Raw genomic sequence first — 17,725 nt, forward strand, 5'->3', positions numbered from 1 at the left:
GTATACTGAATTTTCTTTCATTGCAGTGAAGAAAGAGATGCTATGTATAAATTTCACCTTCCTAAGAAGTGTGTATCTAAAGCCAGGTGTGGTGGTGCTCGCCTTTAATCCCAGCACTGGGGGGACAGAGGCAAGCGGATCTCTGTGAGATTGAGACCAGCCTGTCTCTTTTTGAGATAGGGTCTTCCTGTTGCCCCAGCTGGCCTGGAATTCACTATGTAGACCAGGCTGGCCAAAGTTACAAATTCTGTTTCCAGTGCATCAATCACAGTTTGGCATCTGTGGCCATGATTCTCTCAGATACTGGAATAAAGAGCCTGAATGTCCAGATCAGCTCTGTTTTCCTTAAATCTTGTCATCTTATTTCACCAGGTCTTTTGATTTAGGCCCTTAGGGCGGGCGTGGGCATTGTACTTCCTTATCTCTGGCCTGGACAAAGATGCTCAGTACTTAGTGGAGAGTGGAGATGTAAAAAGGGACTAAGGACCAGGTGACCTCTGGGATTTTTCTAGGCCTCCCTCATTTCTGTGTCCTCTGAATCTGAGAACAAGGGCTGAATTTTAAACCACACACATAGCATGCTTTATAACCCTTTTTATATATTTTTGCCTTTTGATTTTTATCGTCTTCTGAAACCATTCTAACAAACAAAATATAATGTTTATCCTTTTCCAGGAAGCAAGATTTCCAGATGTAGCAAATGGATATGTTGAAGAGATAATTCGCTTAAAGAATTACTATGATTTGAATGTGTAAGTATCCACCATGGTTTTTTCTCATTTTTCTGGCGGTAAACTACAGGTAACATCGTTTTTTACTATTTTTTTTTAAGGTTTATTTTTATTTTATGTATATTAAGTGTTTTGTCTACATGCATTTAAATGCACCATATGTATGTCTGGTGCCTGCTAAGGGCAGAAGAGGGCATTGGATCCCCTGGAACTATAGCAGGACAGATATTAATTGCCATGTGGGTATTGGCAACTGCAGTTGTTTTTAAATATACATTTGAATGGCATTAAATACATTGACATTACTTTCCACCCTCTCAACTATTCATCTCCAGAAATCTCATCTTCCTAAACTGAGACTGTATCCATTGAACTCGTAACTCCTCAACCTTCTCCCAGCCCCCAAACCCACTATTCTTTCTGTCTCACGGAATTTGATTAGGTATCTCATGTCATACTGCATTTGTCCTTTTCTGACTGGACAGATTGGGAGGAAAAAAAGGCCTAAAATGTCTAGAGCAAACTTTTTTTTTTTTTCCTAATCTTTTTGAGACAGGCTCTCCCTGTAGCCCCAGCTGGCCTCAAACTCACTGAGATCTGCTTGCCTCTGACTTCCAAGTGCTGGGATTAAAGGCCTGCGCCACTATGCCCACCATAGCGCCTTTGAAGCAGATATATACACAGCTAGTTTGCATGTTACCCCATCTCTCTCTCTCTCTCTCTCTCTCTCTCTCTCGCTCTCGCTCTCGCTCTCGCTCTCTCGCTCTCTTTTTGAGACAGCGTCTCCCTGTAGCTGCAGCTGGCCTGGCACTCGCTATGTAGGCCAAGCTGGACTTGAACTCACAGAGATCTACCTGCCTCTGCCTCCCAAGTGCTGGGATTAAGTGTGTGTGCCACCATGCCTGGCTGCTCATGTCACCCCATTTCTCTTTGATGGTTCTGTTCTAAAGTTAGTCCCATAAACACCATTTCTGGATCTTTTTTTTTAAATGTGTTTGAGTGTCATGCCTGCATGTAGGTAGGTGCACCTGTGTGAGGTGCCCACGGAAATCAGAAGAAGGCATTGGATCCCCTGGAACTGGATTTACAGACAGTTAGCCACCATGCGGATCCTGGGAATCAAACCTGGGTCCTCTGCAAGAGCAGCCAATGCTCTTAACTGCTGTGCCATCTCTCCAGCCCCATTTCTGGATCTTTAAGAATTCTGCATTGTTATGGAAATTAGATGTTTAGAAACTCTGGGCATAATTCTGCCTGTTTTGGTCAAGACGATAAAGGATAGTGTTCTGCAAGCACCCTATCTATTGGCAAAAATACACCAAGCAATTCTGTAGTTTTGGGTTAGAAAAGTGACATTAGGGGGCCTGGAGAGATGCTTCAGCAGTTAAGAGTACTGACTACTTTTGCAGAGGACTCTGGTTTGAATTTCAGCACCCACATGGCAGCTAACACTTAACTCCAGTTCCAGGGACTCTGACACCCTCCTCTTTCCTCCATGAGCATTGTATGGCATGGGTGCACTAACATACATGTAAGCAATACACTCATAAAACAAAAATAATAAATAAGGGGCTGGAGAGATGGCTCAGTGGTTAAGAACACTGACCATTCTTGCAGAGGACCTGGTTTTGATTCCCAGCACCCACATGGCAGCTACAAACCATCCTTAACTCCAGTTCTAGGGAAATCCGAAGCCCTCTTCTGATCTCCGAGGCATTGCACGACATGGGTGCACTCACATACATGCAGGCAATACACATAAAATATGCATAAAATAAAAATAGTAAAATATTTTTTTAAATAATAATAGGTCAGGCGTGGTGGTGCACACCTTTAATCCCAGCACTTGGTAGGCAGAGGCAGGTGGATCTCTGTGAGTTCAAGACCAGCCTAGTCTACATAGTGAGTTCCAGGACAGCTGGGGCTACAGGGAGACCCTGTCTCAAAAAGACCCCCTCCAAAAAATAATAACTAATAATAAATAAAAATTTTTTTTAAAAAGTGACATTCAGGCAAGCAAGATGGCTTAGCTGGTAAAGGCACATTCCCTGCGAGCCTGGAAGCCTAGTTTGATCCCCAGAACTCATGTAATGCTACAAGGAGGGAACCTGCTCTCCAAGAATATCCTCTGGCATGTGCATACACACAATAATAATTAAATTTTTATGTGACAGATAGGTGGTTTTTGTTGTTGCCCTTTTTGAGACAGGGTGTCCCTATAGCCCCAGCTGGCCTGAAACTCACAGAGATCCACCTGCCTTTGCCTGTGCTGGGATCAAAGGTGTGTGCCACCACACCTGGCTCAGATACGTGTTTTAATAAATATTGAAATGAAATAATTAAATGACAATGAAATGAAAAATGAAAAGTATGGCAGGCATGGTAATCCCAGCACGCAGGATGCTGAAACAGGAAGAAAAGTAAGTTTTTTCTTTTGCTCTTTTTTCTTTTGTTTTTTCTCTGCCTTCTTATCTACGTTGATGAAATCACTTTTTATAAAAATTGGTGTTGAGGGTGGGAGAAATGGCTCAGTGTTTAAGAACACGGTTCTTGCAGAAGACTGGGGTTCGAACCTCAGCACCCACATGGCAACTAACAGCTGTCCATAACTGCAGTTCCAGAGGACCCGACAGCCTCTTCTGTCTTCCGCAGCCGTGCACAACATGGGTGCACTCACCTACATGCAGGCAGTACATGCATACACATAAAATAAAAATAATAAATATAATATTTTTAAAAAGAAAGATTCGTGTTGAAATTAGTCAAATTCTCAAATAACCAATACAAATATTTTTTAATTTATTATTTTTTATTTTACATGTATGAGTATATTGCCTGCATGTATGTGAGTGCACCCATGTCCTGCAGTGCCACGGAGGTCAGAAGAGGGCTTTGGATTCCCCTGGAACTGGAGTCAGTGATGGTTCGTAGCTGCCATATGGGTGCTGGGAATCGAACCCGGGTCCTCTGCAAGAGTAGTCAGTGCCCTTAACTGCTGAGCCAATCTCCAGCCCCCCACAAATAATTTTAACTAAATGAAAGAACACATTAAACCCCTGTTCTCAACTCATGTCTTAACTCTAGTTCTCAGCCAAGGGTGCTAGTAGTTCTCTTCCATGACCAAGACTGAACAGGAAAGGCCCCACCTCAAAGAAGGCACTTCCAAATAAAACAAACAAAAAACCCGATTTTTTAGTCTTTTTGTGTGTATATATGACGTGTGTATTTGTGTAAGTATATGTTGCGTGTGTGAGTACATGTGCATAAATGCTTTGACATATGTGCCTCAGGTGTTAATCCTCAGTATCTGCCTTGTTTGAGACAGTCTCTTATTTGCCACTCCTTATGCCCAGCTAGCTGGCCCAAGAGCTTCCAGGGATTCTTCTGTCTCCACTTCCCATCTTGAGGTAGGAGATGGTAATTACAAGTGCACACTACCATGCCTGGCTTCATATGGGTTTTGGGGATTCAAAGTCAGGTCCTCATGCTTGCACAGTAAATACTTTACCTACTGAACCGTCTCCGCAACCCCAAGGTACTTTTTTTAATTTGTAGAATGACACATTGGTGACTATGGTGGCCTTGTGTAATCTTATCTCTATCCAGAGGCTGCCAATTACCAGTTTAAGTGAGGCTGAGACCAGGATTTCTATATTTATCTGTTTAGCTTTTAATTTAGAAATAGGTCTTTATTAGCTTTTTTTTTTTCATCTTGGTTTTGTTTTTTTGTTGTTGATTTTATTTTATTTCAAGACAAGGCCTCACTATATATTCCTGGCTGGTCTAGAACTCTTTGTGTAGACCAGGCTGGCCCCAGTCTCACAAAGATCCAACTGCTTCTGCCTTCTAAGTGCTGGGATTAAAGGTATGTGCCACCATACTCAGCTAAATTTTTATATTATGTGAGTGTTTTGCTTGTGTGTAAATGAGCCCGTGCATGTAATGCCCATGAAGGTCAGAAGAGGGCGTCCGATCCCCTGGAACTGGAGGGCAGCCAGTGCTGTTAACCACTGAGCCATCTCTCCAGCTCCCTTCGCAAATATTTTTCACTAAATGTGAATGCACAGTTATTCCCACTCATGTGTTACAGTTTTCTTGTAGAATAGCCCCTTTTCTTCCAAATCTCTAATTCCATGCAGTTTACACAGCATTCATTTCAGTGACTTCCTTGCATTAGTACCCAACTAGCAGATAAACATCAGCGGAGTTTGCATTTGTCAGTGTGCTCATTGTTTTGTTTGTTTGAGCTTGGGTCTTGCTGTGAAGCCTCAGCCTCCTGAATGCTGAGATTGCACATGTGTACCACCAGCACATCCAGCAAACCAAAAATAGAAATCCAGTGTCACTGTTTTTCTTTATTTTTGGTTTGGTTTCTTGGGGTGTAAGCATCTTAATTTCTTTTCCTTTTAATTTGAAACTCAAATTTGAGATCCTCCTTCCTCAGCAATCCCTATTGGGATTGCAGGAGTGTGCCACCACTCCTGGTGTGTCTTAATTTCTTAATAAATCAGTTGTCCTGTGTTACTAGGGATATTGTTTTCAAACATTTCATTTGACCCTCTGGGCGGGTGTGGGATATGCAAACCGTATGAAAGTAACATTATGGGGGTTTGTTTTTTGTTTTTGTAGACTTTGTAATTTTCTTCTGGAAAACCCAGATTATCCAAAGAGAGAAGACCGAATCATTATCAACCCCAGTAGCAGCCTTCTGGCCAGCCAGGACGATGCAAAGGCAAGTATCCTGCATGGTTTTGCTGCCTGTACCTAGAACTGCTCTTTGCCATCTGGAATGTGAAAAGCCTAGCAGGGAAAATAAGGTTTCACAATGGGCCCAGTCCTTCAGTGGAAATCTCCCTCTTTGAGTTCTGTATTTAAATTGTATTTAAACTTTTTTCTTTCAATGTTATTTTTACCTTCCCAATCCCATAAAGCAAGCCCCTAAAATGGAAATAGAACTGGCTAAGATTCTTTGTGACAGTTTAATAATTTGTTTTCCTTGATGTTTTACTCTGAAAATTTTTAAGCTTACCTAAATTTAAATGCTTTATATGAATCGGTATACCCGCCACTGGTAAAACTAAAACGTAAAATTTTATTCTGTCTAGTTAAGTTGCAAAAGTTTTGCTACACTGTAAATGCACTTCCTATAAATATTCAGTGTGCAGATCATTACCTAGACCTCATAGCTTTTCCTCTTGTAAGATTTCTGTTTTACCTGTTCAGCCAAATCCCATATCAAGTTGTAAATAGTTTCGTTTTTTCAAAACTTTAATTATTGTCATCATTTGGATCTAAACTAATGTTCAGTGTGTTGTGTGATGCATTAAGTTCTGCTGCTTCATTTCCTTCTGAGAGATTCTTTTGACTACTCCATTATTTGATAAGGGTGGGAAATTATTTTTTCTTTAAACATTTTGAGGAAAGAAAATGGCTTAAAAACTTGTGTTCAGAGGCTAGAGAGATGACTCAGTAGTTAAAGAGCACTGGCTGCTCTTTGCAGAGGACCCATATTCAGTTCCCAGCACCCACATGGCAACTAACAACTGTCTGTAACCCCAGTTCCAAGGGATCTGATGCCCTCTTCTGACCTCTGTGGGCATGCACATCATGAGTGCATTTTTGTACATGCACATACATGCAAGCTGTACAGTCGTACACATAAACGTAAATAAAAATCTCGAGTTCAGATCCCTAGGTATGCTTCTTGACTAGTAAAACTAGGCTCCAGACTCCAGCTCACTCTTTTGATGTGTAGCCTATTCTGCCTTTTACGGACCATCCACCTGCCACAGCCTCCTGAGCTCACGCCTACACCTATTTTTTTCATTTGTGTTTCAAGACTGGTTGCCTCCTTATAGAGTAATTACAAGAACAAACAAAATTCCTTTCTGTAACATAATTTTATTTTTTTAAAATAACATATTTTGATGCTATTTTAATTTTTAAATATTTTATTATTTTTATGTGAGTGCACCTGTGTCGTGCAGTGCCACGGAGGTCAGAAGAGGCCTTTGGATTACCCTGGAACTGGAGTTGAGGATGGTTTGTAGCCACCATTTGGGTGCTAGGAATCTAACCCAGGTCCTCTGCAAGATCAGTCAGTGCTCTTAACCACTGAGCCATCTATCTAGCCCCATATAATTCTTTTTTTTAAAAAAAAGATTATTTCGTGAGTGTGAGTGTGTGCCTGAGTATATGTGTGTACACCATATTTGTACGGGTGCCCCTGAAGGCCAGAAGAGGGCATCAGATCCTTTGGAACTGAAGTTTAAAGGTGTTTGTGAGCTGGCACTGGAGAGTTGAGATGGCTCAGCAGTTAAGAACACTGTTACTGCAGAAGACCCGGGTTGGATTCCCAGCACCCACATGGCAGCTAACAACTGTCCAAAACTCCAGTTCCAGGGGATCCAACAGCCTCTTCTGTTTTCCACTGGCATTGCATGACACGGGTGCAACACAGGCAATACACACACATAAAAAAATTTTAAAAAAATTTTTTTTTGGTCTTTTTGAAACAGGGTCTCCCTGTAGCCCCAGCTGTCCTAGATTCACTATGGAGACAAGGCTAGCTTCAAACTCAAAGAGATCGGCCTGCCTCTGTCTCCCGAGTGCTGGGATTAAAGGCGTTTTTAAAAAAGGTTTTTTAAAAAGGTTTTTTAAAAAGGTGTTTGTACCAGGCGTGGTAGCACACACCTTTAATTCCAGCACTGGGAGACAGAGGCAGGTGGTTCTCTGTGAGTTCAAGGCCAGCCTGGTCTCCATAGTGAGTTCCAGGACAGCTGGGGCTACAGGGAGCCCTGCCTCAAAAAGACCAAAAATAAGTGTTTGTGAGCTGCCTGACATGGGTGCTCGGATCCAAACCCAGGTCCTCCTCTGAAAAAGCATCAAGTGCTTTTAATTGCTGAACCATTTCTCTAGTCCCTATAATACATAATTCCCCTTATGGGAAATTGTGCTGTTTGTCCTCTAATTTTGTGCTTTGTCTCATTTCAGTTGCCTAAAATAGACTTTTTTGACTATTCCAAATTGACTCCTCTTGACCAGCGCTGCTTCATCCAAGCTGCTGACCTCTTGATGGCTGATTTCAAGATGCTCAGCAGCCAGGACATCAAGTGGGCCCTGCACGAGCTCAAAGGACACTATGCAATCACCAGGAAGGTGAGGTCCTTGGGATTTATTATTGGGGTCACGCCTTGATTCCACCCCCCCTGGGGTGTCAGAATGAGTGTAGCTTTTGAATTGGGGTACTTTATGGTGACAAAGAGCCACAGAATTTATCAAGGTGCATTAACTAGACAAAGATATTTGCTTATCAGGAAGCACTGGATGAGAAGAAAGGCTAGAGCAAGGAAGTCCTAAATCACCATAAAACCCTGGAGGGCAGAATCTGTACCCTGGAAAGCAGGATTCCTGGAGAGGGAAGTGTGTGTCCTCCTGTTCCTCCCTGGTTTGCTTTGACTTGGGTCAGGTCATATTGCCAGCCCCTAGGTAGCTCACATGTCTAGTCCATGAGGTAAATTGTCAGCAGCCGGGAAGACAATGGTAGTTTGCTTCAGAATAAAGTAAACAGATCCTAGTGGCACCAGTGCCAGCACTTTCCCTGAGGGCCCCATAAGCTACCATGTGAGGACTACCTTCTACAGCTCAGATGGGGACTGTGTTTGGTGGGAAGCACAGGCATACTGAAGGTCCACTACACCACTCTGGTCCACTGCAGCAGGCAGCCAGGATGCATGAGCTGTGATAGTGTCTGTTGCTTACTCTTTCTCCCTCAACTGCCATTAGTTAATATCTTCTCCTGCTGAAGTGCTTATGAGTCCAGCAAATGATTTTTTGTTGTTGTTGTTCCCCAAAGACAAGTACAGAGTTGTTTTAATAGCTAAGATCTTGTGCTTTCTGCATCTTACTGAACAGAGGAGTTGAATTCTGGCGTAGAAAGTGGTTGAGATTTCTCAGTAGTAACAACTGCAAGGCAGAGGGGCTGTGATGTGTAGGCTGTCTCTGGAATCTTGTTCCCACTGCAGAGGTTCCTTCCTCCTTTCCTGTGTTGTGACTGGGGCTGTAGCACAGCATCCCTGGTAGTAGTGCCTGTACATCTTTCAACTCAGCTTCCTGACTGCTGAGGTTATAGGCATACCCACCCTTCTTCAATGCCATGAGTAGTATGTGACTCCTGTGCACCATTTCACTTCATGACAAGTTACCTTATTCTTACGGGTATCTTCTTGTCCCTTTCCTGTGCTTTTGGTACTTTATATTTTTTTGTAAAGGTGTCCACTTCCTTGGGTGGGTAGTTTGGAAATTTAGGTGAGCTTTGAAATGGCATGAGTCTGGACTGTTTGAATCGAAGCAGACTGTTGAAGGGGATATGCTTTAGGCAGAGGCCATGTGGTCAGTGAGTTTTGGGATTCCTCCTTGCTCAATATGAATGATGCACAAGAGTTCTACCCTGTAAACAGTGACCACTGTGTAAAGAAGGGAGTAGAAAACACCACCAGTGTTTCTCAGTGGCACCCAGTGGTTCTTTACCACCCAGTGTGATCTAGTTTAATGAGACTAGATTACATTTCCCAGGTGTCTCATCTTTTTCTTTGTGTGTGTGTGTGTGTGTGTGTGTGTGTGTGTGTGTTTTAACTATTTATTTATTTGATGTGTGTGAATGTTATGCCTGCATGTAAGTGTGCCAGTGTCATACAGTGCTCACAGAGGTCAGAAGAGGGCATTGGATCCCCTGGAACTGGAGACAAGTTGTTAGCCAACATGTGGGTACTGGGATTTGAACTCAGGTCTTCTGCAAGAACAGCCCATGCTCTTAACTGCTGAGCCATCTCTCCATCCTGTTGGGTTTTTTTTTAATATTTATTTTTATTTTATGTGTATGAGTGTATTGCCTACATGTGTGTAAGTGTACCCATGTCGTGCAGTGCTTGTGGAGGTCAGGAGAAGTCAACAGATCCCCTGGAACTGGAGTTAAGGATGGCTGTTAGCTGCCATGTGGGTGCTGGGTTTTGAACCTGGATCTTCTGCAAGAGCAGCCAGTGGTTTGTTTTTGAGACAGGGTCTCACTATGGCTCCAGCTAGCTATCTGACAAGCCTGGCCTTGAAGAGACCTGACTGCCTCTGCCTCCACCTCCCAAATGCAGGGATTACCAGTCCCAACATCAGTTGCTCTCTACCTTGTATTTTGAGACAGGATCTCCCACTAAACCTGAAGTTCAGTGATTCAGCCATGCTGATATACCTGTCTCAGTGCCCCCTCCCCCAACACAAGTTAGTGTTGCAGCTTTTACATGGGACTGAGGATCCAAGCTTGGATTCTTGTGCTTTCACAGCAGGCATTTTACTAACTGAGCCTTGTCCCTATCCTCCAGATTACATACCAGTGACACTGCCTCTGCCACAATAGTGTGATATTGCTCATTACAGAGACAGAGTCATGTATCTCTGCAGTAGTTCTTCATAGTGTAAACCTCAAACATATCTAAAGTGATCAGTAAAGCTCTCAACTGAAGCACAATTTTGTTTACTCCCCTTGCCTATTTTCCTTCTTCCCAGTTTTGAAGCAAATTGCAACATTTCATTTTTATTTCATCTACAGATATTCTAATATTTACCTTTAGGACAAAGTAAAAAACATAATCAGAATGCTGTCATATACCTCAGAATGGAATCACCAGTGTCCAGTCACGTTTTCCCACATGTCCAAAGTCTCTTCACAGCTTATTGATCATATCAGGCCCCAGGTTAAATCTCTTTAGAGCCATTGGTTGGTAAGTCTCTTATATATAGGTTTTTGCTCCTTCCTGCTTTATTTTTTCTTGAAGATAGTTTGTTGAAGAATTGTTACTCTGTAGGTTTTAGGAGTCTGGGTTTTGCCAGCTGTACCCCCAGTTGTCATTCCTGTGTCCCCGTATTTCTTTCAAATTTCTAGATATAAGCCAGGCGTGGTGGCGCACAGCTTTAGTCCCAGTATTCAGGAGGCAGAGGCAGGCCGATCTCTGAGATCCAGGCCACCCCAGTCTACATGGGGAGTTCCAGGCCAACTGTGACTACAGGAAGACCTTGTCTCAAAAACAAAACGAATTTCTAGATCTAGAATCACGATGAAACAGATTACTTTTTCCTTTTTCCCTTTGGTTTGAATTCCAGTTCTTCCCATATGGAGGCCCAGAGATTGGGAGACAGACAGGGAGACACGCGCACACATGCACGCATGCACACATGCACGCTCGCTTGCTCGCTCGCTCCTGGTATGTGTACACTTCTAAGTACTTTTAGCCTGGCTGTTTCTTAAATATTATTTTTATTGGTCGTGTATGAGTGTATTGCCTGCGTGTATGTAAGTATACCCGTCATGCAATGTCCATGGAGGTCAGAAGAGGGTATTGGATCGCCTGGAACTGGGGTTATGTATGGATGGTTGTTAGCTACTATATGGGTGCTGGGAATCAAACCTAGGCCCTCTGTAAGAGCAGCCAATGCTCTTAACCACTGATCCATTTTTCCAGCCCCTAGCATGGCTATTTTTATGGAAATCTGTGGATGGGCTTCTTGGGGATCCCAGTGAGCCTGCAGTATTTCCAGGCCTTTTTTTTTTTTCCCCTTGTTTATAAAACTCTGTGGGAACAAAATGCTATTTCAATGCTAAATGCTCCTGATAAATAACTTCTAAACTGAAGTGAACTGTTAAACCTTAGAACACAGAGAAGCAAATCCTTCTGAAAATTATTGTTTATTTTTGGGAGTTCATTTCCGTAGCTACATATTGTTCAAATGCCTATTTGCAGTTTTTAAGAGTCTCATGCTCTACTGACTGAGCTAGCCAGGCATCTAGGTCTATTTGCAGTTTTTAAAATGGCAGTCTGGAGGCCTCTTCTGCCCTCCAGAGGCATCTCAGCTCTTAAATCTGTTTTGCAGAATTTGCCTTCATGTTTTGACTGTAGGCTTGTGCTTAATGGATCAGCTTTGAAAACTGTGGTGGGAGATCTTACATAGGCACAATTTGTTTTTTAATTTTATTTTATTTTATGTATATAAGTGTTTTAATTGCATGTGTGTAAGTGCACCCATGTGCATGTGTGCAGTGCACATGGAAGTCAGAAGAGGGTATCAGATCCCCTGGAACTGGGATTGACATGTGGGTACTAGGAACCAAACCTGGTTCCTCTGCAAGAGCACTTAACCACTGAGATATATCTCTAGCTCCCCCTCCCACCCTTTCTTAATACACACATTTTTCAGTTAATCTATTTTCAGGATTTTCTTTATTGTGCTTTTGGGAATATTCACTAATAAGGCAAATAATGTACTCTTTAACTCTTGAATTTTGTAGGGATTTTTGGAGTTAAAATTGTCTGTTTTTACATCCTCTTTGGCTTTTTGTTACCTCGTTTTTGTTTTGATTTTTTATTCAACCGGGCATGGTAATACGCACCTGTAATCCCAAGTACTTGGGAGGCAGAGGCAGGAGGCTTACCCCAAGTTTAACACCAGCCTGATCTACATAGCAAGTTCTAGGCTGTCCAGAGCTACATAGCACAACCCTGTTGAGAAAAAGATTCTTTGTACATTGGCAATGGAAACCCAATTCTTGATGCTATCTGAGCTGTCAGCTCCTCCTTCCATCCATGCCCTGTGCTCTCCCTCTAGGCTCTCCTTACTGCCCCCTGCTTCTGGTGCTTGGCTTGCCTGTGCCGTCATCTCAGGATCTCCCTTTGCATTTTCCTGGCTTAACCCTTGTATTCTAGAGTTAACATTTGTATTAATCAGGGTTCTCTAAAGGGATAGAACCAATAGAATGAATACTTAATAAAAGGGGATTTGTTAGCTTGACTTACATGGTATGGACCAGGTAGTCCAACACTGGGTGTCTACATTCTTGAAATTATGAGAACTGGGTAGCTGCTCAGTCTACAAGGCTGGATGCCTCAACATCCCAATATGGCACTGAAGGCCTGGAGGATTCCTGGATAGCCACAGGTCTTCAGTCCATGATGGAATGCCAAAGAACCTGTGTCATGTCAGTGAAGGGTAGGAGCAACAACAGGGTAGATGTGCTCACCATTGAGGACAAAGGCAAGCAGGTAAAGGCAGTGACTTTTCCATTGAACTTATTTATTTATTTATATTTTATGTGTATGAGTATTTCGTCTCCATGTATGTAAGTGTACCCATGTCATGCAGTGCCTATGGAGGCCAGAAGAGGGGATCATATTCCCTGGAACTGGAGTTAGAGCTGGTTGCTAGCTGCCATGTGAGTGCTTGGAATCTGGGTTCTCTACAAGAGTAGCCAGTGCTCTAACTGCTGAGCTATGTCCCTTGGATCTTTTTATTCTGGGCCACCGCTGGGAGGTGCTTCTCACTCTAGGGGAGTCTTTCCCCACTTAGTTAATCCTTGTAAGAAATATCCTCGAAGACCTGCCCCAGGGGCTTATCTTTTCCTTGATTCCATACCTAATCAGGCTGACAGCAAGATTTACCATCAGAACTGTGTGCCTTGGTTTGTATGCGCATACTTAACTGAGCTCCACTAGGTTGAAATTATTTCCTGTCCAATGTTTTTCTCAATTACTCTGCCATAAATGTGACCACTTTTCACTAGTTTGCGCATTGCTTGTACCAGGACTATCAGGACACTTAAGGCCTCTTCTGCCTTGGTACTTAGCCCTAGGGGGCCAGGCCATCTTTTAAACCCCCTCTTTCGGGCCTGGAGAGGTGACTCAGGAGGTAAGAGCACTTGTCTTCAGAGGATCCAGGTTTTGTTCCCAGTACTCACATGGCAGCTGTCATCCTCCTCTGGCCTTTGTGGGTACTACACAAGAGACCAATAAACATTATCAGCCATCAAAACCTTGCACAAAGAAAAGTAAGTAAATCATTTAAAACCCCTTCTTTAAGTTGTTCTCTAACTTGGTCTTTCTTAGGTTATTGTTGTCCTTACACATATACACCCAGCCCCGCAGATTTCTTAGACTTCTGCCACGTGAGATTAGTGCTGTAAAAGCAGGTTAGTCAAGCTATGACAGCTCTAGGAATGCTCAGAGGTTACTTGAGCAGAGCATTGATGGCGAGGTGCTTTCACCATAGCCATGATGCAGATGGAGGTTAAGAGACCAGCAAGTAACCAGGACATGTGGGATGCACAACCCAGCATGTTGGAAGGCTTTCTTACCCTGTAATCTGATTATATCTCATTAACCAGATGTTTAACCAACACTAAAAGTGCTGAAAACTATTAAAGTCTGAACTTAGGGCTCCTTTCATTTATAGACAGCATTTTAAAAGATACAGTTTCCTGTCACGTACTAGTTTATGTTCCTATTCGGTGTACCTTTCTCCCTGCTGGGTAGAACCAGTTTTTAAATGGACTTGGCAACCCCCTTAGCTTCCTAATTTTCCCTGTGAGGGGCTGCAAAGCTGATGCACCACCATTCAGAAGTTCTGAGCTCTTATTCCAGCGTCTCATTGCGTGGCGCCTCTGCTTTAATTACCTCACTTACTATAAAATGCAATTATGGCACAAATTTTTGCAGATAGCACTATTTCAAGAGTGGGGTATTTACCTTGGGTATAAAGCTTAGTGAATCTTTCTTTTTTAAAATACATATTTTATGTGTATGCGTGTATTGTCTGCATGTAGGTACGTGTACCTGTCATGCAACAGCCCCCTAGGTAAGTGCACCCATGTCGTGCAATGCCCCAGGAGGACAGAAGGGGCTGTTGGATCCCCTGGAACTGGAGTTACGGACACTTGTTAGCTGCCATGTGGGTGCTGGGAGTCGAACCCGGGTCTTCTGCAAGAACAGCTAGTGTTCTTAACAACTGAGCCATCTCTCCAGCCCCAAGCTTAGTGAATCTTAACATTCTTGCAGCTGAGTAGTACAGAAATTGACTTTAAGATTGGTGACTTTGGGAATTCCAGAAAGAGGAAATGGAAAGCTCCACACAGCCACAGAAGGTCCTGGTTGGGAAGCAGAAAGGTAGACTGATGTTGCCCTCGGTGGGCTTGTGGCAGGGCTCCTCTGATCTGTGAGAATGAGGTGGTGTATCAGAGGGAAACTGGTCCCAGACTAGGCTAACTGCAAATCTTAGCTTTCTCTGAGATTTGACTTGGGGCTACTCCCTTCTCCCTGAGTCTTGCCTTCATCTTCTGTTAAGTAAGTATTACCAACCTCAGGATTACTGGGTGAGTCAAATAAGACAGTAGAAGGGTCCAGTGAAAGGGGTAGAGGTTAAAGTGGAAGGTGCCCCTTCTCTCTTTGGTAGCTCAAATGCTTGTTTTCTGTTGATATTCAACACAAGGACATGTTGATTTTTTTCCACAAGATGAACAGATTCTAAATATGTTTTTTAGCCAGTAGCGCACATATCTCCTCTATAACTGTTCATTTATCCCCAAATAAGTGACGCATACAAACTGTAGGTTACTAAGGTGTGCCGTCAGCTATGCTAACATTCTTTGTCCTCCAGAGGCCACTGTTTGGTAGGGGAAATGATAGGAAACAAAGAAGGAAACCAGTAACTTTGCTCTTAGGACCATGGCATTTACTCTGGAAGAAAAAAAATCAGAGTGGTCTGGACAAGTGTGGCAGGGAGCATAGACTAATCTTGATGGTAGACTTTGCTGGAGGAAAGAGTACTGTAAGAGGATTGGCTTGCAAGGAAAGAGTAAGTTGCCATGTGCTGAGTAACCTGTAAGACAGAGAATTTATTAGGTAGTTGAATGGACAGACAAGGTTAGAAAAATGACTGGGGGTGGGATTTTGAGAATCACTAGCTTACAGAAGACAAGCCTGACGGTTTCTAGAGAGTCAGCCAGGTGAGGTGAGAGGACTCTGAACATGGGGGGAGGGACAGTCAGAGGAAAGAGTGGGTGACAGCATTAACACATGCTGCCAGGGATGCCAGGGAGATGAGGATTCACAAGAAGAGAATGCACTCAGCTCCTTCTTAGTGTGGACTGAGCAGGAGAAGGTGGGTCAAAAGCCTGGCACCCAGAGTTTCATTCGTGCCCATGGGTGGGGACCGGGTGAAACAGCATCCAATGCTGCTTTGGCCACAAAGAGCAAAAGATCTGGGGCTAACAGCTGAAAGAGGAGTAAGGTCAAGGGAGAAGGGAATTTCATTTTTTCACTAGTGCTGATTGGAAAATCTAAGAAATAACAAGAGGAAGAAACTGAAGGTAGAAAGAAAAAAGATCAGCCCTGGTGTAAGAATTTCAAACGGCAGTATGTAGGAGAAAGCGGAGATGTTTGTGTAAGGGAAGAAAGCTTATGGGGAGGGATAGAGAGGGACTGCTAACCAGAAAAGCCACAAGCTGTGTTCAGTACTGCTGACCAGGAGGGCCTCATGTAGCCACTTAGCCTGTGCTCATGTGAGGCCCTTGGGCAGCTTCCATTTTCTTATGTTGCCCTTTTATCTGTCAGAAAGCATTTTGTCTTGCCACGTGAAGAGGACACTGAGGGAAGATGAGGTTCAAGGGTTACCTGTGTTTTACTTGCTTTTGTTTTCCACTTGCTGTAGTAACCTTTCCCTTTCTCAATTTTTAGGCCTTTTCTGATGCCATTAAGAAATGGCAGGAGCTATCGCCTGAAGCCAGTGGAAAAAGGAAAAAGAGGAAAGAAATGAATCAGTATTCCTTTATAGATTTCAAATTTGAACAAGGTAATGGCCAGCTGAGTATTGATGACTGTGTGGAGTGGTAGTCTGGTAGCTTTCTTTCTATGAGCTCACTGAAGTGGAGCATGGTACCTGCAGGTTACAGAAAACCTAACAGGTATACCATATGTGGTGGCGCACGCCTTTAATCCCAGCACTTGGCAGGCAGAGGTGGGTGGATCTGTGAGTTTAAGGCCAGCCTAGTCTAAATAGAGAGTTCTGGGCCAATTGGGGCTACAGGGAGACCCTGTCTCAAAAAGAGCCCCCCCCCCAAAAAAAAAGAAAGAAAACCTAACAGGCACAAGTGACTGATAAAGGTCTGTTTTGTAGCATATCACAAATTATAGAAGGTAACTACAGGTGTTGGCTTCCTGCTTAGGTACTTTAGACCAGGAAAATTAAGTGTACATTTTAATTCTCTATTACAGAGAATTCATGTTTGCACAAATGGGAAATGCTGCAAAGCTTGCATAAAATAATCTTTAAGGTTTGAGGAGAATTGACTGTATAGTTAGTACCGATCACCTAAATCTATAATTGATTGATTGCTATAGAGGGATCCATTATGCACCTAACAGCATGGCTGATAGACAACATGGGTAGTAACCACATTTCTGTAAAATGCCTTGTTCCTGTTGATGGGATAACTGAAGAAAGCCTTTTAGAGAGGTTATCTCAGGCCTGAGCCCTGCTTCCCAACACAGATTGCTAAATTTTATAACATTTCATGTGTTTTTTTTGTATCAACAAAGGATTCACTACTTTTTCTATAGGCTTTGTCACAGATAAAAATATTGTTCCTTTCTCCTTCTTGTCTTCTGTTACATGTGTGCTTACAAAACTTCATTCCCGGGACAAATATCCAAGTACAACTAAGTAGAAATTCCCTGAGGTAACCATAGAGTTAGTATTTGGATTTCCAAATTCTTCAGATTCTAGCTCTCATCTCTCCCCAGGCTCTGACTCCGGAGGTCCTCCAGCAGTCTGTGGAGCAGTGCTTTGTGATTTGACAGTCTCACTGGTCTTTGGAAGAAAGGAGGGACAGCATAAGTGTTTCTCACTCAGCTAAATTAATGCAGAGTTTAGAGCAGGCATCCCTAAGATAAGTCCTTTGTTTCTTTCAGTGGTGGGAAAAGCACACTTTGCAAGATGCTCCACCCACTTCTTGGCCATCTCTGTCTTTCACAAAGCTCTTGGTGTTTCAAACCCAGATAGAAAACTTCCTTCCATGGTTGCAGATCGTGCTTCTGGAAAAAAAGGAAAAACTGAGGCACAGCAGGGCTGAGTAACCTGCCAAGTGTCACGCAGCTAGTCAGTAGACAAACTAGGATTCCAGC

At 43.0% G+C, this 17,725-nt stretch overlaps 1 protein-coding gene across 5 annotated transcripts in view; it reads left to right on the plus strand.

The window, feature by feature from the left end:
- Rnf216 (ring finger protein 216) overlaps positions 1-17,725 on the plus strand; it is a 147,884-nt gene that overhangs the window by 27,384 nt on the left and 102,775 nt on the right. For all 5 annotated transcript variants that reach the window (XM_008851366.3, XM_008851365.3, XM_008851369.3 and 2 more), the window contains 4 exons: positions 676-752; positions 5,361-5,463; positions 7,725-7,889; positions 16,280-16,394. In XM_008851366.3, coding sequence (XP_008849588.1) covers positions 676-752; positions 5,361-5,463; positions 7,725-7,889; positions 16,280-16,394 — 460 coding nt within the window. The remainder of the gene's footprint in view (positions 1-675; positions 753-5,360; positions 5,464-7,724; positions 7,890-16,279; positions 16,395-17,725) is intronic.

Source organism: Nannospalax galili, unplaced genomic scaffold, assembly GCF_000622305.1.
Source record: "Nannospalax galili isolate Female #2095 unplaced genomic scaffold, S.galili_v1.0 scaffold664, whole genome shotgun sequence".
NCBI lineage: Eukaryota > Metazoa > Chordata > Mammalia > Rodentia > Spalacidae > Nannospalax > Nannospalax galili.